Here is a 27,861-nt window from a genome sequence, read left to right on the forward strand (position 1 = left end):
CACCCGTAACAACTAGCATAATGCAAGACACAGTTCTTATTTCAACACTGGTAGACCTCAGAGCAAGATGTGAATGATTTGTGAGGAAAAATGCACAGAAGCTTAAATGGAGCTAAATTAAGTTAAGCATCCAGTTTGCTCCAATGTGACTGACCACAAACAAAAATTCAAAAATGAATATTATACTGACTCCTAGAAGAATCCTAATATTGTTATCATCAAGAGGACCCCCATGTTTATGGGTACTCTACTGTCATGCTACAAACTCAGATGTGAAAAAAAATTAATGTTTGTCTTATCTTATTACTGATACCAATTTTTATATTAAGCACTATGATTTCTTCGCTCTGGAGTTAATCCAGTAATTTCCAAATAAATTCAGTGGTTTTCACAACACTAATATAAAAACAGTCCCTCATTTCTGCCCAGAGTTACTTCTAAGTTTTGGAGTAGAGGTGGTGCAGGTTTGGTGTGTGAGGCCCTTCTCAAAGTTCCAGCACTGACCCCCACTGCATGTCATGGTCACCTTGTGCTCCCTGGTTGTTGCTGTCATCACCAAATATTGGTGGAAATGACTGCTGTTCCATGGTGCCATGTTCTTGACTTTCCATGTTGCATTTCAGGCAGAAAACTTTCATTCCAGTATCGGAGTCTCCCTGGGCCTTCCTCTTCCTGTCTTATGTTCCCTCTGCTGCTCCTCTTAGGGGTCATTGCCTGAAGGAAGTCTACAGGCATTGCTGCCACCTGGGAGCCAGAGGCCAAGTGAGGAGCAAGCCCCTCTACTCCAACTGAATGTTCAAACAGGAAACCCTTATTTCTCACTGATGCTTATTTATTTCTTTATTCTAAAAATCCTTCATCCTCCACCATGAGAAATTTCCTTGTCTATACTGAATGAGGGAGGAGGAGAATGAAAAGAGTAGCCCCATGTGAGGTGTCCCAAATGGGGACTGATCATAATATGGGCAGGAAAGAAACTTCAGGAAAAATAAGCCCCAAACCCTATCATGGTGCTGAGTATGCTATTACATTGAAATGAAAATCTCAAATTGAACATTATTCTGGAGGACTCTTGAAACCCTGAGAATGTATCTAAGAGACTCGTAAATATTGAATAAAATAAACGTAAGGGGAATGTCTGGCTGAAACAAGAGCACAAAACAAAGGTGCCTAGAAGTTCTATCATCACACTCCTTGTGCCCAAACATTATGTTGAGAAGTTTATCAAATTTCTCTGGTAATTATTTGAGAGTGGCAAAACCCTTTATTATTCAGAAAACAGAGACAAAGAATTGAAGCAAACATAGCAGTAAAGTAGCCCACATGGGACCTTCGCGGGTGCTCTGGTTGGGAAGAAGGTCCTTCCTGTCTCTGCGACTGTTTTCTCCTCAGTAGAAATGACAGGTGGGATATTTGCCAAGCAGTCTTGCTTCCAGCTCTGCAGGCTCATGGGTGCCATGTTCTAGTGGAAATTTGGTCCCAGGTGGGGAATCTTTGACATGTGGCAGGAGGAGGGCAGGTGAGGAGACACTGTATGAAGACCTTACAGATGCTGGCCAGCAGGTCTACGTGAGGACCTTACTGGAGATGGCACATATGAGTGTGGAACTGTGACTCATCATGAATCCCTGGCTTTCTGGGGAGGATGAGGAAGGCCAATGTCACAGCTGCCTCTGCAGGTCTAAAGAACTCGCAACTGAACCCAGGCAAAGTCCACTTGTCTTCTGAGTTTCACTTTTGAGAGTATTGCAGCTAGTGGGAGGTGAACATGCTATTCTGACTGAAGTCTCATTTTCAGAGTGAGCCTCAGGGATTTGGTTTTGCCTCTAGCTTGGCAGAAGTAAGCCTTCCTTCACTCAAAGCCTCAGGGAACCAAGGGCTACCCCCACCCTCTCTGGCTGCCCCATAGTTCTGTCTCCAATTAGCACATCCAAGAGCTCTGACCAGTCTTTGGACACCTGCTATGTGAATGAAGGATACATCTGAGAACGAGTGAGGAGAAGACCCAGCAGCCCCTGATTTCATCTCCAAGGAGAGACAGAGACAAGTAAGTGATGGAGTCCCTAGTGAGGGACAGCTATGGGAATTTGGGAGAGTCAACCAGGAGAAGGAGGTGGGGCATTCATGCAGTCAGCGTCCCGTTGGGAAACTCTGTCCTGGTTATGATCCCTCTCACTGTATTTTATATCAATCTCCCACTGTCGTTTTCAAAGTGCCATCACAGTCTACCTGATCCTCACAGTGACCCTGTGAAGCAGCTGGGTGTGGAGGGCGCTAGAATAAAATCACAAAACCAAGATCATTCTGTACCTTCATCAGTATGCTGTTGGGCTTGTGTCTCTGAGCCATGATTTCCTTGTCTGTCACATGGTGATGACATAGCTGGAGAAAATATTAGGAACACTGGTCTCCACCAAAGAGGAGAGAAAGTAGAAGTTCAGGAAGGTAAACTGAGATGCCCAAGGTCACAAAAATAGAAACAAAGTCACCTTGTCCTCTAGAACTCTTATTTTTATTTTTCCTTCTCTATACAATTGTGTTGTTTCAACATCTGACAAACTACTATTGCTTTTAAGCTTTATGTAGACATATGAGCTTCAAACTTTATTAACTGAACTAATTATTATCAGTTAATTAAAAACCTTAAACTGACCAAAACTGTGCCTACTTCGGTGTATTAAACATTTAAGACATTTTAGTAGGAAAAAAAAACTCTAAAGACACAATATGTAGTAATTTGTCATTTTCTTTGACATGAACAGTGTAGGCATAGATCTTGGAATTTAGAATTGTTTTTCACCTAATACCTAAACACAAACTACTACTTATCATTGCTGCTTAACACTTATATTTCATGCAGAAAATTAAATGAGTTTCTAAAGAATTTGAGGACACCAAAGTTTATCACATTTATCATCAATAGTAGTTTCAGAAGATCCTTGGTCAACATTTTAGTAGTAGAGATGTTGAAAACTTATAATTAAACCATTTTAATTTAAAGATTACTATTTAAATCTAGTTTTTTTAATCTTCCAAAGAATGTGTCAAAGACTTTTAACATACTGACAGCACATAGTCTGAGGCAGGGGTTTTCCCTGGCATTACTAACATTCTGGGATGAATAATTCTTTGCTATAGGGTCTGTCATGCACAGTATAGGATGCTCAGTAGAATCTCTGGCTTCTTATTTTGTGTCCCCTCCCCTAAGTTAGGACTCCCCAAAAATGTTCCCAGACATTGCAAAAATGCCTCTAAGGGTAAAGCTTCTCTTTTCCTTATTGAGACCTGGTACAAAATAGTTATTCTTTCTTTTATTCCCTCTCACAAAATCCATCCTTGAGCACAAGGGAAGGTTAAGATGAATTTTCACAATGTTTTTCAAAACCTTCCTTGATGGGAACAAGCAATTCCTCTACAGTACATTTGTAGCTTCCCCTCCTTTCTTTAACATAAGATGTAAAGAAATACAAACCGATCAAGAGCTCTGTAATAAGTGTGGACTCTTCTTAGTTCACAGGACTGAGAGACAGTGCTTGGCACGAGCTTGGTGGGCCTTTCTTTGCTCCTGTTTGCAACAAACAAACAAACAAAAAACAAAAACAAAAAAAACCCCATGTTTTTACTTTTCATAAGAGGAACCGAGGAAGTAGTCCCAAGACCCTTCAACCCCAGGAGAAGTGAGCTGGGCTTCCCACGGAATCCTGGCCACCTGTGCTGTCTTCGGTACTCGGTCTCATTTTTATACAGATACATTAGTGCTCTTTTATATGTATTGTGACTGGGCTCATATTAGTTTGCTTAGAGATGTCTTAGATGAAAGTACACATTTTTGAAAGCAAATAGAATGATATTAGCTTAATAATAATCTCCTGAATCTCAATTTATAATATTTATTTCAGACTGTTGATTTTTTCATCTTGCCCCATAAAATTTTACTAGCATTAGTTTCTGGGGAAAAGGGATCAGTGAGTGACTCAATGTTGCTCCAGAGCTGATTCTTCTGCCTAGTGTGAGGCAAGTTTTTCTTTCAATAAAATACTTGATGCATCAGATATAATGCCTTATGTGTCTTTCACTCTGAATTTTTCGTTTTTTCACACTCACACCATCTTTGTCCTGGTAAGTTTTAAATTTTTTAGCTATGTACAGGATTTTTATCATGCTGGTACAATGGGCTTGTTGGGTTTGCTGATCTCTGCCAGTTAGGCTTTATTTTATTCATTCCTACATGTCTTCAAGACTATTCTAAATGGCCACTAAGGTCATTTCCTTGACCATCTTCTCTGGTAGTACCATTTCCACAAGCATTCCTTCACTTTCCAAGGCCCCTGTGCTCCTGAGTTCTGTGAATGGTGGTACTGAATGTTGGCTTCCTGGTAGCAACTTGGGGACACAGAGCCTTCCGTCTTTCCTCCGCATCTAGGAAACTAGTGATGAAGGATTTTTCATGAGGGGTCAGGAAGAGGACAAGAAAAAATATCTGAATCCTGCTCTATAATTTCTGCATAATCAATGATAGACCAAGGAGTTTTTTTTTGTTGTTGTTGTTGTAGCTTTTTTGTAATATTATATCTCTTTAGCTCAAGACTGCCTTTCATTTCAATCAGAAACCTTCTGCCTTCAAGCCTAAGAAATAGCTTAAAGTGAAATACATTAGGGAAGGAGATCAGGTTTGATCAAGAACTGCAGAGAAATGGAGCCAAACCACTTCACTCTTTCATTGTGAAGAGGTTGATGGTGACTCTTGGCTAAGATGGCATAGCCACTGGAAACTGCAGAGCCTGCCAGGTGTATCACAGCTTGCTTACTACATTCATACTTTTCCTGTGTTTGCTTCAGGGACAATGGTGGATCTTCCAGGATATAGTCTGTCGAGTATGATTGCCTCCTTCTTATTCATCCTGCTGACAATGAAGAAATCAGGTAGGATCCCCTTCTTCCCTTTAATGTAACTTCCCAGTGATCCAGTCCAGGTACAGAGTGTGCAATTCAAAAGGACTAGTAGAGTATTCAAGAGTGCAGATCCATCCCAGCAGCTTGGGAGGCTGAGGCAGGAGGATTGTGAGTTCAAAGCCAGTCTCAGCAACTTAGGGAGGCCCTGAGCAATTCAACAAGACCCTGTCTCTAAATAAAATATAAGAAATGGCTGGGAATGTGGCTCATGGTTAAGCACCCCTGGGTTCAATTACTGGTGCCAAAAAAAAAAGTGTGCAGATTCATAATGCAAGACCTGTGTTCCAAAAAGGGCTTCCCATTCCCAGCTGTGTCATCTTTGAAAAGTGGCTCAAGTACCTTATGCTTTTGTTCTTCATCTGTAGCATGAGAATAACCACAGTACCTACGCTTCCTAGGGTAGCACAGGCTTTGGAAGTCCCTGAAGCCACACAGAGAAAGCACTTGGATCAGTGGCTGGAAAACACTGAATCATTTATCTATTCTCTTACTACCATGTGTGACAGAGCTTTGGGAACAAGAAAAACAGCTGCTTTAACCATACATTATGTGGCATAAAAACTTATAAATAAGAAGCTAGAAAAGACTTCCAAGAAATGGACTTGGAAAATTCAGGAGCTGAATTTTATCAATCAAAGTGTGCCTTGAAAAGAATTAGGAAAATTCAATGTGGGAGGGAAATATCACAACTCCAAGGAAAACTGCAGCCAGGTGAGGTAGAGAAGAACACTGGACGGGGAAACACAGGCTGCAGATTCAACACAGAGGAAGTTGTGTGATGTGATGAAGCTGCTGTCCCCTCTCTGCAGTTTCCTGACCTATAAAAGAGGTCAATCAGAGGGCTGACTTTGTATCTCCACTCCATCAATGAAGGGTGCAAACAGATCTCTATTTAAGTTTGATAGTGACTTTTTGAATTTGATTTTTTTAGTTATATATGACAGTTACTCTATTTTGACATATTTATAAAAACATAGAGTATATCTTATTCTAACTAGGATCCCAGTCTTGTGGATGTATACCATGTTGAGATTCACTGTACTGTATTTATATATGTTCATAAGAAAATTATGTCAGATTCATTCCACTGTCTTTTCTGTTCTCATTCCAACACCCTTCCTTTCATTCCCCTTTGTCTAATCCATTGAACTTCTCTTTTTTTCCTTCCTCTCCCCTTGTTCTGGGTTAATATCACATATCAGAGAGACGATTTGACCTTTGGTTTTTTGGGATTGGCTTATTTCACTTACTGTGATAATCTCCAGGTCCTTCCATTTGCCAGCAAATGCCACAATTTCATTCTTCTTTATGCTCAGTAATATTCCATGGTGTGTGTGTGTGTGTGTGTGTGTGTGTGTGTGTGTGACATTTTCTTTATCCATTCATCTGTTGAAGGGCACCTAGGTTAGTTCCATAGCCTAGTTATTGTGAATTGAGCTGCTATAAATATTGATGTGGCTACATCACTGTAACACACTGATTTTAACTCCTTTGGATATATAATGAGGAATTAGTTATAACCAGGTCAAATGGTGATTCCACTAGTAGTTTTTTTGATGAATCTCCATACTACTTTCCAGAATATTGCACCAATTTATAGTCCCACCAGCAATGTATGAATATACCCTTATTCCCACCTCCTCACAACATTGATTGTTACTTGTATTCTTGATAATTGCCATTCTGACTGGAGTGAGATGAAATCTCAGTGTAGTTTTAATTTGCATTTTTCTAATTGCTAGAGATATTGAATTTTTTTTTACATATCTGTTGACTGTTCATATTTCTTCTTTTTTTAAATTTTTTATTGTTGGCTGTTCAAAACATTACATAATTCTTGATATATCATATTTCACACTTTGATTCAAGTGGGTTATGAGCTCCCATTTTTACCCCATATACAGATTGCAGAATCACATCAGTTACACATCCACTAATTTACATATTGCCATACTAGTGTCTGTTGTGTTCTGCTGCCTTTCCTATCCTCTACTATCCCCCCTCCCCTCCCCTCCCCTCGCCTCTTCTCTCTCTGCCCCCTCTACTGACATTCATTTGTCCCCCTTGTATTATTTTTCCCTTTCCCCTCACTTCCTCTTGTATGTACTTTTGTATAACTCTGAGGGTCTCCTTCCATTTCTTCTTTTGAAAAAGGTCTGTTCAGTTCCTTTGCCATTTATTTGTTGTTTTTTTGTTTGTTTTTGTTTTGTTTTGTTTAGTTTTTGGTGTTAAGCTTTTTGAGTTCTTTGTATATTCTGGAAATTAATGCCTTATCTGAAGTGTACATAGCAAAAATTGTCTCCCATTCTGTAGGTTCTCTCTACATACTCTTAATTGTTTCCTTTGCTATAAAGAAGCTTTTTAGTTTGATTACCATCCCATATACTGACTATCAATTTTATTACTTGTGCTTTAGAAGTATTGTTGATGAAGTCAGTTCCTAAGCCACTATGTTGGAGTATTTGGCCTATATTTTCTTCTGTTAGGTATAAGTTTTCTGGTCTAATACTTAGGTTTTTGATCCACATTGGGTTGGGTTTTCTGCAGTGTGAGAGACAGGGGTTAAATTTCATTCTACTACATATAGATTTCCAGTTTTCCCAGCACCATTTGTTGAAAAGTTTGTCATTTCTCCAATGCATCTTTTTGGTGCCTTTGTCTAGTATGAAATAACTGTATTTATGTGGATTTGTCTCTGTGTCTTCTGTTCTTTTCCATCAGTCTTCATGTCTGTTTGGGTGCCAATTCCATGCTATTTTTTGTTACTATAGCTCTGTAGAATAATTGTTTTTTAAGAAATATCAAACTGTATTTCACTTCAAATATGGATTTTAAATAGGCAAATGATTTCAGAGAAAGGTTACTTTGCACCATATACAAATGGAGAATGTGTTAGAAAATAATAATAAACTTATTATGGAGATAAAAAAAACATTTTTTTACACATATAGAGCACAATTTTTCATATCTCTGGCTATACACAAAGTAGAGTCACACCATTTGTGTCTTCACACATGTACTTAGGGTAATGATGTCCATCTCATTCCACCATCTTTCCTACCCCTATGCCCCTCCCTTCCCCTCCCTCCCCTTTGTTCTATCTCGAATTAGTATGATTCTCCCATGCTCACCTCCCAACCCCATTATGAATCAGCATTCTTATATCAGAGAAAACATTTGGCATTTGATTTTCTGGGGTTGGCTAACTTCATTTAGCAATATCTTCTTCAACTCCATTCATTTACCTGCAAATGCCATGATTTTATTCTCTTCTATTGCTGAGCAATATTCCATTATATATATATATATATATATATATATATATATATATATATATATATATATATATACTCACATTTTCTTTATCCATCCATCTACTAAAGGGAATCTAGTTTGGTTCCATAGTTTAGCTATTGTGAATTGTGCTGGAATAAACATTAATATGGTTGTGTCCCTGTAGTATGCTGTTTTTAAGTCCTTTGTGTACAGATCAAGGAGAGGGATAGCTAGGTCAAATGGTGGTTCCATTCCCAGATTTCCAATGAATCTCCCCACTGCTTTCCAGATTAAGTGCACCAATTTGCAGTCCACCAGCAATGTATGAGTGTACCTTTTTCCCCACATCCTCACCAACCTTATTGTTGTTTGTGATCTTAATAGCTTCCATTCTGACTGGAGTGAGATGAAATCTTAGAGCAGTTTTGATTTTCATTTCTCTAATTACAAGAGTTGTTATACATTTTTTATATATTTTTTGATTAATTGAATATCCTCTTCTAAGAAGTGTCTGTTTAGTTCCTTGGTCCATTTATCGATTGGGTTATTTATTTATTTGGTGCTTAGCTTTTTGAGTTCTTTATATATCCTAGAGATTAGTACTCTATCTGATGTGCAAGTGGTAAAAATTTGCTCCCCAAATGTAGGCTGTCTATTCATCTTACTGATTATTTTGCTGAAAAGAAGCTTTTTGGTTCGAATTCATTCCATTTATTGATTCTTGATTTGAATTCTTGCGCTATAAGAGTCTTATTAAGGAAGTTGACATGATGAAGAATTGGGACTACTTTTTTACCCTATTAATAGATGCAGGACCTCTGATTTAATTACTAGGTCCTTGATCCTCTTTGAGTTGAGTTTTGTGCATGGTGAGAGATAGGAGTTTAATTTCATTTTGTTGCATGTGGATTTTCAGTTTTCCCAGCATCATTTGTTGAAGAGGCTATCTTTTCTCTAATGCATGTTTTTAATGCCTTTGTTTAATATAAGATAATCATCATTTTGTGGGTTAGTCTCTGTGTCTTCTATTCTGTAACGTTGGTCCACCAGTCTATTTTGGTGCCAATACCATGCTGTTTTTGTTACTATTGCTCTGTAGTATAGTTTTAAGTTCTGGTATAGGGATTCCATCTGCTTCACTCTTTCTGCTAAGGATTGCTTTAACTATTCTGGGTCTCTTATTTTTCCAGATGAATTTCATGATTTTTTTTTTTCTATTTCTATGAGGAATGTCATTGAGATTTTGATTGGAATTGCATTAAATCTGTATAGTGCTTTTGGTAGTATGGTCATTTTGACAATATTAATTCTGCCTATCAAAGAACAAGGGAAATATTTCCATCTTTAATTTCTTTCTTTAGTATTCTGTAGTTTTTCATTAAGTTGATTCCCAAGTATTTTTTGAGGCTATTATAAATGGGGTAGTTTTTCTCATTTCCCTTTCAGAGTATTTGTCACTGATATACAGACATGCCTTTCATTTATGGTGTTGATTTTATATCCTGCTACTTGGCTGAATTCATTTACTAGTTCTAGAAGTTTTCTGATGGAATTTTTTGGGTCTTCTATGTATAGAATCATATTGTCAGCAAATAGTTCTAATTTGAGTTGTTCTTTTCCTATTCATATCCTTTTAATTTCTTTCATCTGTCTAATTGCTCTGGCCAGTGTTTCAAGAACTATGTTCCATAGAAGTGGTGAAAGAGGGCATCCTTGTCTTGTTCCAGTTTTTAGAGGGAATGCTTTCAATTTTTCTCCATTTAGAATGATGTTAGTCTGGGGCTTAGCATAGATTGCTTTTATGATGTTGACATATCTTGCTAGGGATAGCAGGAACATATCTCAACATCGTAAAAGCTATCTGTAGAGTAATTTAAAGTCTGGTATTGTGATGCCTCCTGCTTCACTTTTCTCAATAAGGATTGTTTTGGCTATCTGGGCCTCTTATTTTTCTAAATGAATTTCGTGGCTACTTTTTCTATTTCTATGAAGAACATCATTATTTTAATAGGAATTGCATTAAATCTGTTTAGTACTTTTGGTAAGGTAGACTTTTTGACAATGTTAATTCTGCCTATCCAAGAACATGGGAAATATTTCCATCTTCTAAAGTCTTCAATTTCTTTCTTTAGTATTGTGTAGTTTTCATTGTAGAGATCTTGCACCTCTCTTGTTAGATTGATTTCTAAGTCTTTTTTTCCCCCGAGGACATTGTTAATGAGATAGTTTTTCTTATATCTCTTTCAGATAATTTATCATCGTAGCATAATATACCATTGATTTATGGGTGTTAATTTGTTTGTATACTGCTACTTGCTGAATTCATTTATGAGTTCTAGAATTTTTCTGGTGGAGTGTTTTGGGTCTTCCAAATATAGAAGCATGCCATTGTCAAATAGGGAAAATTTGAACTCCTCTTTTCCTATTCATATCCCTTTATTTTTTTTTCTTTTGCCAAATTGCTCTGGCTAGAGTTTCAAGAACTATGTAAAATGGATATTGTGAAAGGGAGCATTCATATATTGTTCCAGTTGTTAGAAGGAATGCTTTCAATTTTTCTCCATTTAGAATGATGTTGGCCTTGGGTTTAGCATAGATAGATAGCTTTTACAATGTTGAAGTAGGTTCCTACTACCCCTATTTTTTCTAGTGTTTTGAACATGAAGGGGTGCTATATTTTGTCAATTTTTTTGCATCTATTGAGATAATAATATGGTTCCTGTCTTTAAGTCTACTGATGTGATGAGTTACATATATTGATTTCCATATGTTGAACTAACCTTACATCTCTGGAATGAACCTTACTTGATCATGGTGCACTATGTTTTTAATATGTATGTGGATTGCCAGTATTTCATTAAAATTTTTTTGTATCTATGTTCATCAAGGATATTGGTCTGAAGTTTTCTTTCCTTTATGTGTCTTTATCTGGTTTTGGTAGCAGGATGATATTAGCTTCATAGAATGAGTTTGAAAGGGTTCTCTCCTTTTCTATTTCATGGCATAATTTGTGGAAGATTTGGGCTGGGGTTGGGGCTCAGGGGTAGCGCACTTGCCTAGCATGCATGAGGCACTGGGTTCCAATCTCAGCACCACAAACAAATAAATAAAAATAATAATAAAGGTCCACTGACAACTAAAAAATAATTAAAAATTAAAAAAATTGTGGAAGATTGGTGTTAATTTGTTCTTTGAAAGTCTGGTAGAACTCATCTGAGAATTAATATGGACCTGGGCTTTTCTTTGTTGGTAAGCTTTTAATGGAATCTTCAATTTCATTATTTGTAATTGATCTGTTTATATTTTCTATATTCCTCTGGTTTAATTTGGGCAGATCATATGTCTTTAGAGTTTTTTTTTTGATGTCTTCAAAATTTTTTAAGTTATTGGAGTATAAATTTATTTTCAAAATAGTTTCTGATAATCCTATGGATTTCAGTAGTGTTCATGTGATATTTCTTTTTTCATCACAAGTTTTAATAATTTGAGGTTTTTTTCTTTCTTTTAGCTAGCTTGGCCAAGTATTTATCCATTTTATTTATTTTTTTAAAACTTTTTCATTGATTTTGGGAATTTTTTTGTTATTTTAATTTCACTAATTTTGGCTTGATTTTTAATTATTTCCTATCTTCTGCTGATTTGAGTGTTAATTTGTACTTTTCTAGAGCCTTAAGGTATAATTTTAGATTATTTATTTGGTGACTTTCTTTCAATGAATGATCTCAATGCTATGAACTTTCCTCTTAGAACTGATTTCATAGTGTCCCAGAGATTTTGATATGTTGTATCATTATTTGCACTCACCTCTAACAATTTTTTTATTTCACCATGATTTCTTCTGCTATCCATTCATCATTCAATAGCACATTAATTAGTCCCCAGGTGTTGCAGTAGCTTTTATTTTTATCTTATCATTGATTTCTAATTTTATTCAATTATGTTTTGATAGAATGCAAAGTATTATCTCAAATTTTTTTTGTATTTGTTAAGAGTTGCTTTGTGGCCTAACATATTTTTTAGAAAATATGGATTTTTTTTAGAAAATGATCTATGTGCTGCTGAGAAGAAAGTCATGAATGGATGAAATATTCTATATATGTCTGTTTAGTTCTATAGCTTCTTTATTTAGTTTTTGTTTGGAAGATTTATCGAGTGGTGAGAGAGGTAAGATAAAGTATTTTGCATGATCTATTTAATTCTTGAAATTGTGAAGGGTTTATTTGATGTATGTAGATGCTCCATTGTTTGGGGCATAAATATTTGAGATTGTTATGTCTTGTTGATGTATAATGCTCTCATAAGCAGTGTTAAATGTCTTCTTTGTCCATTCTCATTAACTTTGGCTCAAAGTCCACTTTATCTTATATGAGGATAGAGACCCTTGCTTGTTTATGTGATCCATGTGAGTGATATGTTTTTTTCCCATCCTTTCACCTTCAGTCTGTGGATGATGTTGCCTATGAGTCTCTTGGAGACAGCATATTGTTGGGTCTTGTTTTTTAATCCATTCTGAAAATCTATGACTTTTGATTGATGAGTTGAGGCCATTTACATTCAATGTTAATATTGAGAGATTATTTTTATTCCCTGTCATTTTGATTAATTTCTAATTTTTTATTTGAATTAATTTCTCATTTAATTGAGCATTCTTCTTATAGCTCCTCCTCTGTTGGTTTTCAATTTTATTTTTCATTTATTCTTTATCATATATTTTATTGAATATGTCTTGTATTACAGGCTTTCTAGTTGTGAATTATTTTACCTTTTGTTTATTGTGGAACATTTTTATTTCATCTTCAAATTTAAAGCTTAATTTTGTTGGATATACTATTCTTGGTTAGGATCTATTTTCTTTCAGAGCTTGGTATATATTATTATAAGACCTCCTAGCTTCAGGGTCTAGGATGAGAAATCAGCTGAAATATGGATTGACTTACCTCTAAATCTGACCTGCTGTTTTTCTCTAGCAGACTTGAAAATTTTATCCTTATTCTGTATGTCAAGCATACATACATAATAATGTGACTTGGTGTGAGTCTGTTGTAATTTCGTATGTTTTGAGTCCTGTATGCCTCCTGTATATAATTTTACATTTCATTCTTAAGATTTGGGAAATTTTCTGCTATTATTTCATTGAAAGATTGGGCTTCATTTATCTTGATAAATCTTAAATTTGGCCTTCTCATGTTATCCCATATTTCTTGAAAGTTCTGTTTATGGTTTCTTAATATCTTTTCTCCATGGTCAACTTTATTTTCAGAATTATATATTTTGTCTTCATTGTCTGAAATTGTCTTTCAAGTGGTCTAGTCTGTTGGTGATGCTTTCCATTGGCTTTTTAATTTGGTTTATCAATTTCTCCATTTGGAAGATTTCCATTTGGCTCTGTTTCAAATATCTATCTCTTTCTGTTTTTTTTTCTCTCTCTGATTTTACTCTTTATATAATCTTTTACTTGCAGATTAATTTAACTATGAACTTTCTAAATTCCATCTCTGACATTTTATTCACTGTGATATCATTGGATTCTGTTATGAGGTATTTTGGTTTGTTTCCAATGGTTCATTCCCTTGCTTTTTCTTATTGTTTGTGTGTCTACCCAAACATGGCAGAGCTTCTACACTATGAACTTATGGTGTCCCTGAAGATTTCTAGTACCTCATGGTTTAGGGGGAGACAAATAATAACAACCAATGCAAACAATATAAAGCATTAAACTAAATACTTATTTCTATTATAATATCTACAAGGTTAATTAGCACAATAAACAGAAATTGTATGGTAAGCCAACAGTAAAAACAATAAGTTTTCAAAGGGTCTGCTCTTTCAAAAGGTAAACAGGGAGAATGCAGAAGAGATGTAAGATATGATGATTATGAGGGAGGAGAGAAAGTAGAAGTAAAAAAATTAAAGGAAGAATAAAAAGAGAACAATAGAATTTGGCTGTTAACAAAAGAAAGAGTGCTGCCCCTGACCAGCACTCGGGCAGCTGAAATTAAGATTGCTAGATTGCTTATTGAATTTGCAGGGACACCAAATAAAACACAGACACAATTTACCTTTACATAAGCTTAAGGATGGCTTCCCTGCTCTTGGCCTCAGGCTCCCCAAAAGGGAGAACAAGAGAAAATCATGAGAGGCTGGCGAGAGAGAGAGAGAGAGAGAGAGAGAGAGAGAGAGAGAGAGAGAGAGAGAGAGAATGTTCGGAAGTGAATTTTTATTGGAAGGACTCTTCTTTTTAGAAAGTTCTATCCAAAAAAGGGCAGAAGGGGCAGGGTTACAAGGGACAAGTGAGTATAACTCAACCATAAGGGCACATTCCACAAAGAAGACCCCTTGCTATTCAAGCTAGACCCCACCCAAGCCACAGAAAATGCAGTGGTTGGTCAGAATCTGAGGCATCAGGACTGGAAGTGTGGGGTCATTCATTGTGGCTCCCCACAAAAGAGAATAAAGAAAAATGGACAGATGAACAACAATATAAAACCAAACCAAAATATGCTAATCAAAGACCCTAGCCCTTAACAGAGACATGAAAATTAACTACCTTCAAAAAATTCTAGAAATGAGAAAAGTAAGACAAATATATATATATATATATATATATATATATATATATATATATATATATATATATATATGTACAAATGTCCATGAACCATTCAGCACATAATAAAGAAGGAGAGAGAGAGTGGGGGTGGGGGAGAGAGAGGAGAGAGGAGAAAAAGACAGAAAGATAAAGAAAATATTCTTGATAAAATGTTAAGGAGTTGTTTCCCTTGCAGTGATCAAAATTGTCAATGATAATATATATTGGTTGTCTGCTCCCAAGTGTCTTTCTTTCCACTTTTTTTTTTCTTAAGGTATGTATTGTGCACAAGAATAGTAGCCACAGTCTGTCAAATCTTCCTCTTTTTGTGTTGTTCCTCAAGTTGCCAATTGGAGTTCAAAAGTTCTCGGCTTCTCTTCTGGGCAGTATGAGGTGGGGGAGTTTGGAGAGTGTGCTTCACTCTCAAGATGGGGTCACTGTAGAGTTCTGGGAGAGGAGTTCCCAGAGGTGGAGCTCCTAAAGGCAGGGTTTAGGTTTATTTAGTACCCTGATGCTTTGCTGAATGGTGATTGTTCTGAAGATTTTAACTCAGCACACCTCCAGAGCCAGGCAGCTGCCAATCCATGCTGGGAGTCTGCACCCTGGGAGTCTCCCCTGAGTTCCCTTTGTGCAGTGCAGGAGCCAATCCTTTGCCCCTCTCCCTCAGCCACCTGTGGGTCCTACCCTTCCCAGCCTCCTGGGCTCAATCTCTGAGCACCCAGTCACATCCACTCACACACCCACAACCCATCTTGGGTGTCTTTCCCTCACAAGGATATAGTATAGTTCACCCACTGGATCAGTCCAACAGTATCCTAATCTCTGATTTCTCCATATCAAGACACACCACAGTGCCACCTTAATGTGGGTCTTCCTACTCCCCCTCCCTGATTTGCCCCAGACAGATCTGCTCCAGCTGGCCTATGGATTTTTCTTCTTTTCTTTTATTATATCCAAACTTCTGAGTTCCTAAGCTATTCTAAGAGTCCAGTATTTAAATCCCAGTAAAGTCCCTCTCATCACACATTTCACTGAGACACTGTTTATCTGCTTTCCTGATCTCACACCACAGAACAACTTGAAAAGCAACCACCTCTACACCACTATCTTTCTCTATGTCCCAAGTTCTATAGTGACTTCTTGAGCAGCATCTGTTTTATATTGAGCAGCAACTCAATAAGATGTGTTTTTAGTCTTAGGAGGACTGAAATCTGCACAGAAAAGGGCAAGTGGCCCTGCATCATTTGGGCTGAGAAAGAATATAGTATATGTAACATATGCAATTATTAAACACACTCACACACAGAATTATCAAACATCACTTCAATTTGCAGATAACAAGGAAGAAGTCAAAACATGACTTAACATTTTATTAAAAGACTCAAACTCAGAACACTGCCCTTAATCCACCACAAAATGTCTCTGTGAAAACTGCCTTGTTCACAGTCCCACTAATTAGAGTCTTCTCTTCTCCACAAAGGAAAAAAAAACCTCAAGTTTTTTATTTAGGACACAAGCGATACTGAAAAAACTTTAAAAATCTCATGAATCAATATATTACTTTAATTCTGGGAAAATGGCTAAAATGTTAATTACTAACAATTACAAAGTTCCCAACTAAAAATCAATTTACATATTAACTTGAGAATGAAACTCAGGTTGTTTTAGTACCTTACAGATGAAGAAATTAAGATTCCAAATGTCAAAGTCTCACTAAGAATAACAGATTTTCTCCCAAAGCTGTTAAGTGATAGATTCAGCATTCATGCTCAAATTTAATTACTTTTATTTGGAGAACACATTTCTCTTTAACAAGAAAACATGCAAATCATCATGCTGAATTTATTTAGAATAGATCCCTCTATTCTAACAGGTTGGACACGCAAAAAGCAAGCATACTGTTCCTCTGGTTGGCATTTCTGATTCTTCTTTTTCATTTTTTTGTAGATGACTTTAGAGTGATTGGTCCTGCATATCCTATCCTGGCCAGGGTTGGGGAAGATGCCTTACTAACCTGTCAGCTCTTCCCCAAGAGGACTGCAATGCACATGGAGGTGAGGTGGTACCGCTCAGAGCCTGGCACACCTGTGATTGCACACTGGGATGGAGTTGAGGTCACCCAGATGCAGGTGGAGGAGTACAGAGACCGGATAGAGTGGATAGATGACAACATTGCCAAGGGAAATGTGACTCTGAAGATACACAACCTCCAGCCATCTGATAATGGGCAATACTGGTGCCATTTCCAGGAGGGGAACTATCATGAAGAGACAAGCTTGCTGCTCAAAGTAGCAAGTGAGTACCTGGGCAAAAACTGGGTCTCAGAGGGAGAAATATATTAATTAATGGTAAGTTTAATGTCAGTTGAAGAATTCCCTTTGAATCAACATAGCAGTTTCCTAATGCCCAGTCCTCTACCCTGAGCCATCTGAAAACAGGTGGTTCCAGAATCTCCAAAGGAAGCTCACAAAAAGTTTTCTCCAAAATTTAATTCACCTGAATTTTGACAGTCCTTAAGGATTATTTGAAAGCCATGACATGTAATCATCAACAATTTTGCTAGGACACAAATTCGTGTCACATAAGGCTGATGGACAAGAGCAAGTCAATTGCTATGGCCATCTGACTGTCCAGCATCTGTATCTCAGTGGAATGGGTTGTCACTTTACCAACCTCATCTATGCAGTAATGAAATGTGAAACTTTTTTTTGTCTTATGCCCCTTATTAGAAATCAGCTGATGAGGCAAAAGAAATTAGGAGCTTTGTGCTTTTATAGAGATTATAATATTTCATATTCAATGAATCAGGGGCTCACAAGTGCCTTTGGAAGCACCCACCATGGATGGCAGGGTTCTTCAGAATGCTATCATGTTAGCAAAGGAGGAAGGAGTGGGAAGGAAGGAAATAACGGTCTATCTTGTGGGGAAATATCTGAAAAGTAAACCTGACAGGAATAGCTCCTCCATTGTGCTTAAGGCAAAATCAGGCAAATTCTTTACCTCAACAGGAGAGCAGTTCTCTGGAGATTTTAACATCTCTGACACTGATTTACTTTATTCCTAACACCTTTTTTATTACTCATGATTATGAATGGTTACTATGTTCAAGATCATTTAAAACAAAGGAATCATGGGACTCTGAGATATGAGTGGAGTGGGTACATACTGATGCACTGCACTTTCTGAGACATTTAAAATTAAGGCAAAACTTTTCTATTACTACAGGTAAGGGAGTAGATCTCTTTCTATCCACAATTGATAAAGACAAAATATCCATCTACAGAAAATATAGTCTCCTTTGGTTTTGAGAGGTGTAGTGTTGAATAGAGAAAGGATTTCATGACTACATTAATTGCTTTAGGATTTCTTAAAAATGTTTTTCCTAACAGAACATCTCCGATAGAATATTTTAATACAAGAATCTTCATGCAGTTTGTCTACTGCATCCCAAGATTACAACCACAAACAAAATAAATAGAAATGAAAAGAATCACCCATGGAGGTGATTTCTAAATTTGTCCTAAACATTTTGTTTAAATTAGATTCCAGATACCGTTCAAAATTTCAGACAAAGTGCCTGAAACAGACAATATTAAGAGGAAAAGTGTTCAGAGAATAAAAGATCTAATGAATAAATTACAGCACATTTGTTTACAGTACTAGAGACACAAAGAAATGTTATGATGCCTCCCTTCCCTCTTATTTTCCTGTCCTGAAAAAAATATTCAAGTTCTAAAATTTAAAAATCAGATTGGAGAACAAGCAAAATGTATCAGAGCTCCAACTTAAATAGGAAAAAAAATTTGGAACACTTTCTGCTCCCCAATCCCTGAGCTCCCACCATCTCCCTGTGAGCAACATCACTGAGATCTGTCTCCAGAGTTTGTACCTCTGTGAGCTCTAGAGCTCAGAGCTGTGACTTCCCTCCACAGATGTGGGGTCTGCCCCTAACATCCACATGGAAGGACCCAGGGAAGGTGAGGTCCAGCTTGTGTGCACTGCAAAGGGCTGGTTCCCAGAGCCCCAGGTCTATTGGGAAGACATCACAGGACAGAGGTTGCTGACTGTCTCCGAGCATCACATCCAAGATGAAGAGGGCCTGTTCTACGTGGAAGACACCCTTGTGATCAGGAATATGTCTGTAGAAACTGTGTCTTGCTTCATCTACAACCCTGTCCTCACAGAGGTCAAGGGGGCAGTCATTGCCCTCCCAGGTCAGTGCTCTGCCTCTGGGACCAGATGCCTAGGTCAGCAGCAGAACTTCAGAACTGTGCAGCAGCAACAACTCATATTTTTTGTCAGGAAAAGTACTACCATTTAATAATATGTATTAAAATGCATAAAACATTTACCACTATAATATATATATATATATATATATATATATATATATATTGCATTTTGATTAAATAGCCACTAATTACTTCAGTAATTTTCAAGTTCTACCTTTTCATCTATTTGCATTGATGTTTTCTACTTACAAGTATTTATTACATTGTAGATATCATTTCAACTAAAATGTTTTCCTATGCTGTGTTGTGCCAATTACCCCTAGGAATCTGTCATATGTTAGTAATCAGAGATAGAAGTCTTTACACAGCAGCATCTAAATTATTATCTTATTTACAAATAGCAAAAATAAAATACTAAAAAAAAACCCAAATGGATAGTGAAGTGTTGTGTGTCTTATGTTAATGAAACCTATAGCAAGAGGGGTTTGTAGATCAGTGGAAGAGCACTTACCTAGTGGTGTGAAGCCCTGGGTTGGATCCTCGGCACCACATAAAATTAATTAATTAATTAATTAAATGTCTTGTGTCCACCTACAACTAAAAAAAAATATTTTTTTACAAAACCTATAATATTGACAAAAAACATTTTTGAAGAATTTTAGAGGTTTAAATAATCTCACGATATACAACTCAATGATAAACATTACATCTGTCTGTCCATCTATCAATAAACATTTCTAATCATGTAAAAACTTATTGGTTTTAAATAACTTATAAGTGGCACACTCTAAATATTTGGATTTATTATTATTTATAATATAAATAGGTTAAAATAAAAAGTATGATATTACATATTAAAATTTAAAAAACCAATATTCTATATTCTTAGTTTGGAATTATAAGCAATACTTGTTTATGTCCGTACAGTTTTATAGTTTCCATGCATTTATAAAAACAGGTATGTGTTATTTTTTAACAGATAAATATCATTAGAAACAAACAGCATTATTGGGTTGATAGATCTGATAGCGTTTTTGTTGTGCAGATAAAAGGAAAGGCAAATGGGATCACCATATGATGTGTAGAAAAAATATTTTCCACATTTCATAGAGCTGGCTTTTATTTCTTGGAAATAGTTTCTCTCCTTTCCCTTACACCAAATTCCTTAATACGTTATTCTCCACCCCACCCCACTTTTTTTTTCCAGAGAAACTCCAGAGTGAGCTGGGTGAGTAGGACCCACAGGCGTGGTGGTGCACTTCTCTGGCCCCAGAGGAGGGCGGAGCTTATGGAGCTGCTTCGGAACTGGGATCTGGATGAGACGTCGAGGCAGGGCTTTCCCAGTGCCCTGTTAAGTTATATGAGAGGAGACCAGCAAAGCTCAGTCTTCCACAGTCCCCTTTGGGGAATTTTCTGCTATGTAACCTGTTACTTTGGGAGATCATGGGGATCCAATCAAGACCCAGATGACATATTTGGGGACTTGTACATCATCTCTGCCAGGGTCTAGAAGAAAGGGAGCTGCCTTTGGCGTGTGCACAGGATGGTATGGGTCAGCTGGCCAGCTTTAGAGGCCCTTTTAAAATATTCCTACTGCCAGTGAGGGCACTGTCAGTGGAAGTCACCTCCCACAACTCCCACCCTCTAGTCATTATGGGTCCTGCACCTGCTTCTCACCCCAGAAGGTCCTTAACCTCATCACTATCGAAAGGAAGCTGTTAAGGGCACCTGAGATCCTGCCACTGGGGTGATAATTTTCCTTTTCTTCATGTGGTTTTTATTTACTTATTTTTTTTACCTGGTAGTTGAACAGCAGATATTATTTTACCATGCCTAAGATGTAATTTAAAAAATAACCAAATGATGTTTGAGCCCCTTTCAGTTTCCTTTACCTCCTTCCAATTGATTGTTTCTATGGCTTTTCTCCTAGCCCATGATGATGCATCTGCTCTCTATTTACATACACATGAACCTGAATGGCTCATTATATCCTTCATCTGTACCATTGTCCATCAAGTCACCTGTGGAAGTGTGTGTGTGTTTGTGCGTGCAATTGTAAAGGGCTTAAGCATACTTTATTTAACCCATGTAGGAGTTTTTGAGGGAAATTAAGATGGTAAACACAATTCCAGTCTCTGCCAGAATCTAGTGTGACACCTTTGACTCCATGGGGCCACAAATATAAAGGGATGAGCCTCAGGAAGGTCAAAGATAGCTCCACAACTTGAGGACAAACCCAGTCCTGTGAGCTTAGCCTTTCCAGCAGGATCTCCCTCTGCCTAGGGCAGTAAATGTGCCTGATCAGACAGAAACTTTAAGGAGAAGAACTTGTTAGTGACACATTAGGAAGCTAAGCCAGTGTTTGGGGCAGGCTGACGCAAGTCTCTGTCCCTCAGGAAAGTCTTAGGCAAAAAGTCACGCATCTGAGTTCTTGAGCCAACTCAGCATGCCCACTGGAGACCCAGCACACAAAATACAATCCTATGTTGTGTTGTTCCTAAATTTTGATGACCTTCCAGGACCACAATTATATAGGATAAAAGCACAGAACTTCCCTTTGCTCCTTGCCAGGTGGGGAGGGCTGTGCCCCAGGAGGTGGGAGGATGTGCTGTGGTAACTGAAGAGTTCAGGAGTTCTATAGCTGCTGCCTCTGTGGTATCCTCATAATTAGGGGCTCAGAGGAAGCACCCATGCAAAGGGCCATGGGCCAACACAATTCTCAACCCTATTATTTCCAGAGCTCATACCCTGGCAAATAATTTTATTGACTTATAACAATAATGACTAGTTTTGGAAATCTTAATTACATGCCATGTATATAAGTGCTTTGGAGGGATCATTTCATATTTCCCTACAGTAGTTAAAAGACTTTCAGGTCTCTATGCTTATGCTCATGCTGCACAGTCATCTAAGTGCTTTGTACAGGTTATTGGGGGGCAGGGTACCAGGGATTGAACTCAGGGGCACTTGACCATGGAGCTACATCCCCAGCCCTATTTTGTATTTTATTTAGAGACAGGGTCTCCTGAGTTGCTTAGTGTCTCGGTTTTTGCTGAGGCTGGCTTTGAACTCTCGATCCTCCTGCCTCAGCATCCCAAGCCACTGGGATTATAGGTGTGTGCCACCACCCGGCTTATATAGGTTATTTTGTTTAACTGTGTAACAATCCTATGGTTTGGGCAGTAATATGCAAAATTTATAGTTTAAGAAACGGAGGCATATTCAGATTAGAAAGTAGTCATCCAGCTTTGAAGTGATAAAAATATTTATTTTATTCTGGGAGTGCTAACTTTAAATTTATTCTATCATTTGTTTTTAAACTGCATAAAATTTTGGGAAGGAGTGGGTAGTGACCCTTTTTTTTTCAGATTGGCATACATCCTGGAAAGGTTCTTCTTGGAACAAGGACAACCTGTATCTTAATATCACAAGATCTCATCTTTCCAAGAGATGACCTTAAGCCTCATACCTCCCCCAGGATGCCTATGGGATATATATTTAATTTTAATTTTTTGAATGTATTTTTTAAAAATTTATTTTTCTTTGCATATATACATTATAGTAAAGTATATTTTGACATATTATACATACACAGAATATAAATTATTCTAATTAGGATCCCATTCTATAATTATTATTGTTGCTGTTATTTGTTTTTTTAGATATACATAACAGTTCAAAGTGGATCAAGGATCCCATTCTTGCAATTCCACATGATGTGGAGTTTCACTGGTCATGTATTCATATATGAACATAGGAAAGTTATGGGTTTTAAACCACACTAGAAATTCACTTGTTGGTGACATTTATTTGTTCCATTTTGATTTGTTCCTTGTATTTTGTCTTCTGTATTTAATAGCATCTTTAAAAGTGATTGGACCTTCTGAGCCCATCATTGTCAGAGTGGGAGAAGACATACAATTGACCTGTTCCCTGTTCCCCAAGACTAATGCACAGAGCATGGAGGTGAGGTGGGTCCAAGCCCACCATTATCCTGCAGTTTATGTGTATATGAATGGGGACCATGTGGCTCGAGAGCAGATGGTAGACTACAGAGGGAGGACTACACTGGTGACTGATGCCATCCACGAGGGGAGACTGACCCTGCAGATACACAATGCCACAACTTCAGATGAAGGGCAGTACCAGTGCCTTTTTGAAAAAGATGGTGTCTACCAGAAAGCCAGTTTGGATCTGAAGGTGGTAGGTAAGGACTCTAGATAGATGTTTTGAATTTGTCACCTGTTCCTACTGCTTTAACATGTTACTAGATAATTTCTGTAGCACTGAAAGTTTTCTTAATGCTTACTTGCTATCAGATTTATATTGAACCACCAATGTATAGGAACTATCATAGATACTTAAAATCCACAAATTCCAACAAACCAAATTTAATTTTTGTGTATGGAACTTGTATACTTCTGAGTATGTCCACAAAATTACCATATATTTAAAGAGGTCTGAGAATTTTACTCTATTTTATACAGGATTCATTATTTCACACAGTATGTTATTAAAATTCTGGGAAATATATCAGGAAGTATAATAATTTGAAGACTAAACTAGATATACCAAGTAAACAGAAATAATGTGGATTGACAATCTTGGTATGAATGGAGGAAGAAAGAAAATCACTCTCTAGAATTTATTTTCCAAGTTTAGCAAATGTCATTGAGGACACAGGTAAAAATCTTGAATATCTGAAATATGTCTCCCATGGATTTTCAATCTAAGTTAATAAACATATTTAGGGAATATCCACAGAAACACACGTTGAGAAGTTAAAGGGGCCCATCTTTTTCTGTCATTGGATATGAACATTTATAATTTTAATCTTTAAGAATATTCTCTTACCTAGGTTCTTTTATCCTGTCAGTTATTTTGTTCTCAGGCAAAAAAAGGTTGAATTTAAAATCTTAAATTTTACCTTTATATATGTCCCTGGATGATTCAGGAATATAAAAATAAATAAATAAGACAAAACAAGAAAACACTCCAGCCAGTCTTTCTCTAGGTGGAGTGTCATTTCCCCTTAAGATTTTTCTCTCTTCCTGCAAGCCCTCTGAATCTTCCCAGCCCTTCTCAAACATAGTCACCAATAACACAACCACTAGCAGAGGCTCCATTCTTGGTTTCCTTGGTCTCTGTTCCCAGCTGTGGGTTCTTCCCCGAGGATCACCATGGAGGTGCTGACAGATGGAGAGGTACAGCTGATGTGCACTGCAAGTGGGTGGTTCCCACCACCCCACATGCAATGGAGGGACATGGAAGGAAAGACAATACCATCAGCTTCTGAGATCCTGCATTCAGACAGCCATGGGCTGTTCCATGTGGAGACATTGCTATTGATCACTAACAGCTCATTGGCAAATGTGACTTGTTCCATCAGCAACCTCCCTCTGGGTGAGGAGAAAACAGCGGCTTTTACTCTCTCAGGTTGGTGATTCTGTATATTCCTCTCAGGTTTGGAATTAAATACTAAGACCAACTCAGATGTTCTCATTTTATTGCTTTCTGTATCCGAATATAAAAATATACATGTCTATATATAATTCTAATGAGATATCCTGCTATCTCTGACAAAGCTTATCTTCAGGACACATAGGGATCTTACTCCTCTGAGTTTCTTGCTTATAACCCAGATACAGCTCTAAAGTTATATTTATTGTTGGCTGTGCACTAAATTCTAATTATTGCCTCTAATTCTCTGTATCTACAAATTCTCTTCTGATATGAAAAGAATTTTAGCACTTTGTTTTTTCCTTTCTGGTGAATTTTATTATGGATTAGAAAATAATTTTCCTTAACACTATCTTTATGGCTGTGGCCTGGGTAATTTTATTATTTTGCCATTATTCCAGTGACTGTGATATGATTGGAAAAAGAGAAGGGAGAATAATTGTGTATGTACATTTCTGAAAGTAACAAACACTAAAGCTAGCTAGACATAAATTTACAGTCTTCCCTCCCTCAGCAAGGAAAAGGGGACCCACTGCTTCCTTGAGAGATCTACTTCTCTTCCTCCTCTCCAACCCAGGAACTGCTCAGATAAAAAAATGCACTTGGTATTTTCCTAGTTTCATGATTTACTGGGATTTGGGGATTTCCATTTCAGAGTCCAGGATGACATTTTCATGGGCAATACTACCTGTTTTGGGATTGCTTCTTGCCATGGCCATAGGCATAATCTGGAGGAAGAACTAAAAGAAAGGTAAGTTAGGAAAACAGGACCAGTGTGAAGTGCACTTTGTGGTCGAACATACAATGTATTTTTTCCTGGCCTCTCTTCTCAGCAATCACATGTGGGAGGCATTCAGTGAATATTTGGTAATTAATGAAGCATGAGTCTACATTCATGTAATCAAGACTCAATGATGAATGAACTTGGGGTTTACAGTGATATTAGAAGCAACAGAATTAAAAAAAAAAACAATAATTTGAATCCCTGGGGCCATTCCTCAGATAGTCAGTTAAGGGAAAGGAAGAAGAGATGTTGGTAGCATAGTCATCCTATTGTCAAGGCTAAGAGCTCAGATGTCACTGAGATTCTGTTGGCATGAACATTTCTCTAAGACCTGTAATAATGAAATGGCCTACTTATTGGTGATTCCTGCTTTATTGATGAAGGTCATCTCACATATTGACAAGTTATTTTGTGTACCCCAGAAAGTTTGTCTACTTTAAATTTCTTTTGTCATAAAGCTTGTTCGCCTGTTTATATGTTAATAGCAGGAAATTAATACTTTTAGAAATTGATATATTATCATAATGAATTTTTTTCTTTAGATTGAATATGACCCTTGATCCTAATACAACTCACTCGAAACTGAGTCTTTCTGAGGAACACAAGGATATGACCCAGGATCATTCATGCAGCTAGACATCCCACAGAGATCTGACTCTCTGCTCTACCTGCTGAACCATGAATGGCTCACATCCATAAGGTGGTATTGAGAGGAAGGGGTCAGGTGATGGGTCCCTGGTATCAAGGACAATGTCTTGAGGAAAAGTCGTCATTGTGTCACAGTCATCATTGTGTCACCTGACATTCCACTACCCAGAAATTCTTATCTGGACTTTCTATAAGCCACTCCTTTCTCCTGGTGTATCTTAACAAACACCCAGAGACCACCTAGTTTCAGTCTTTCTTCTGTCCCTATACTTACTTTTATCTCCCAATAATGTTTCTCTGGAGTAAACAAATTCTGACCATCATGGGTTTTGGGCAATAGTTGCTATGTAAATGTGTACTGGGCCATCACCTCTCCTCCTCCAAACCTTCTCCTCCTGAGGTGGCCCCTGGGTGGTCAGAGTCTCCCTGACTGTGCCTCTAGACATCTTTCTTTTGTAACATGATCAACAAGAGCCCACTCTACACCTTTCCCCAAACTTTCTTCTCTGGAATTCTGCACCCACTCTTCATCCTGTGTCCCCTGATATAGGTTCTCTGTATATTTGCACCCAGAAGGACCCCTTCAACATCTCCAAGGGAAACAACAATCTTGAATTCTGGAAAACAGGATGATAACGAGAGTCCTGGAACTGTCCTCCTTTTACCAACTGCTGGAAGGGGGCTCTTGTCACCATTGATCCCATCAGAGGCCTGTCTTAGTCCAAGTTCTGTGATATTCTAACTCCTGATTACATTCTGATATCATATGACCAAATCCTTACAAAATCCAATAGGAAATGCAATTTAGCACATAGAAGGAAATGAAAGCAATCAAGAAATATCCGATCAGTTATTTTAAGGTGGTGGCAATTAAATTGATCATGTAAGTGAAGCTGAGAAAACAAAAAATACAGTTAAAGAACACTGAGAGAAAACAGCTGTATATAAAGAGAAAAATATGATCACTAAGATATAATCTTAAAATTATAATGTGCTGTATTATGAAATCTCTACTGCAGATTTTTTCCAAAAGTTAAGAGAGAACGAGGAGTAAGGAAAATTTTTAGAAATACCAATCCAAGAGAAAAATTAATTATGTATCATGTGTATGACAAAATCATTTTAATTTTTAAAGCAAATTAAAGTGCACAATTTAAAATTAATAATTATAAATGTAAGCAATAAATGAAACAAGTAGTAAACAGTAAAGTGATAATAAGTTAAAGAAGAGAAACTTTATATGGAAGAAGAAAGAATGGTTGTTTTTTTAAAAAAGATTTTTAAGAAAGAGTCTTAACAGTTAAATTAGAGAACATTGACAATGATGAAGGTGATGGGTTGGGGTGGCCTACTTTCCAGTATATGTTCCTTCAAAGTACTGTATGAGATTAAATATTACACTATATAAAATGTAGTTATAAATTGTTTTGTTACATCTTTTAAAAAAGAGTCTTAAAGTCTCATGAAGTGAGAATGAGGGATATCTGACAATGACACTGCTGCTTTCCAGGATGCAAACATCACAAAGTTGTCACTGTCCTTTGAGGATCATTCATTCATCTACAGCATTCTGGAGGCTATCTTTTGGGTCATAACATTTTCTTTCTGTTTCTAAACTCATAAGCTCATGTTTGAAATTGGTAGTCTCTCAAGTATTTACAAATTTATTTTATTTTTTCAACTGTGGTAAAGTACATACTGAATAAAATTCATCATTTTAAAGCATGTAATTCAGTATCACTCTGTACATTCACAATGTTGTACAACCATCTTCACTATATAGTTTCAGTACATTCCCCCACCAACTCCAGAAAAGAAATGTCATACCTACTAAGTGGTTACTACTCATTTCCCTGCTCCAAGTCCCTGGCAACTACTATTCTACTTTCTGTCTCTGCAAATTATACTGTTTCTATACT

The 27,861-nt window shown here is 37.2% G+C and overlaps 1 protein-coding gene across 1 annotated transcript; it reads left to right on the top strand.

Moving 5' to 3' along the window:
- The first annotated feature begins 1,767 nt into the window (after nt 1-1,767).
- Nucleotides 1,768-27,169, top strand: LOC124098091 (butyrophilin-like protein 2). Its single transcript, XM_046452675.2, has 9 exons — nt 1,768-2,047; nt 4,840-4,923; nt 16,766-17,113; nt 18,751-19,032; nt 20,258-20,278; nt 22,910-23,257; nt 24,205-24,486; nt 25,166-25,261; nt 25,837-27,169. Exons 2-8 carry the CDS (start codon nt 4,845-4,847, stop codon nt 25,252-25,254), a joined length of 1,449 nt encoding a protein of 482 aa, XP_046308631.1. The 5' UTR covers nt 1,768-2,047; nt 4,840-4,844; the 3' UTR covers nt 25,255-25,261; nt 25,837-27,169.
- The last annotated feature ends 692 nt before the right edge of the window (nt 27,170-27,861 follow it).

Source organism: Marmota monax, unplaced genomic scaffold, assembly GCF_021218885.2.
Source record: "Marmota monax isolate L192 unplaced genomic scaffold, Marmota_monax_Labrador192_F-V1.1 WCK01_AAM20220418_F8-fsc00700, whole genome shotgun sequence".
NCBI classification, from domain to species: Eukaryota; Metazoa; Chordata; class Mammalia; order Rodentia; family Sciuridae; genus Marmota; species Marmota monax.

Excerpts from the sequence above, each read along its gene's own strand:
- LOC124098091 (XM_046452675.2), top strand. The coding sequence starts at position 4,845 with ATGGTGGATCTTCCAGGATATAGTCTGTCGAGTATGATTGCCTCCTTC. Across the intron at positions 19,033-20,257 it reads GGCAGTCATTGCCCTCCCAG|AGAAACTCCAGAGTGAGCTG; the intron begins GTCAGTGCTCTG and ends TTTTTTTTCCAG. Across the intron at positions 20,279-22,909 it reads GAAACTCCAGAGTGAGCTGG|CATCTTTAAAAGTGATTGGA; the intron begins GTGAGTAGGACC and ends TGTATTTAATAG.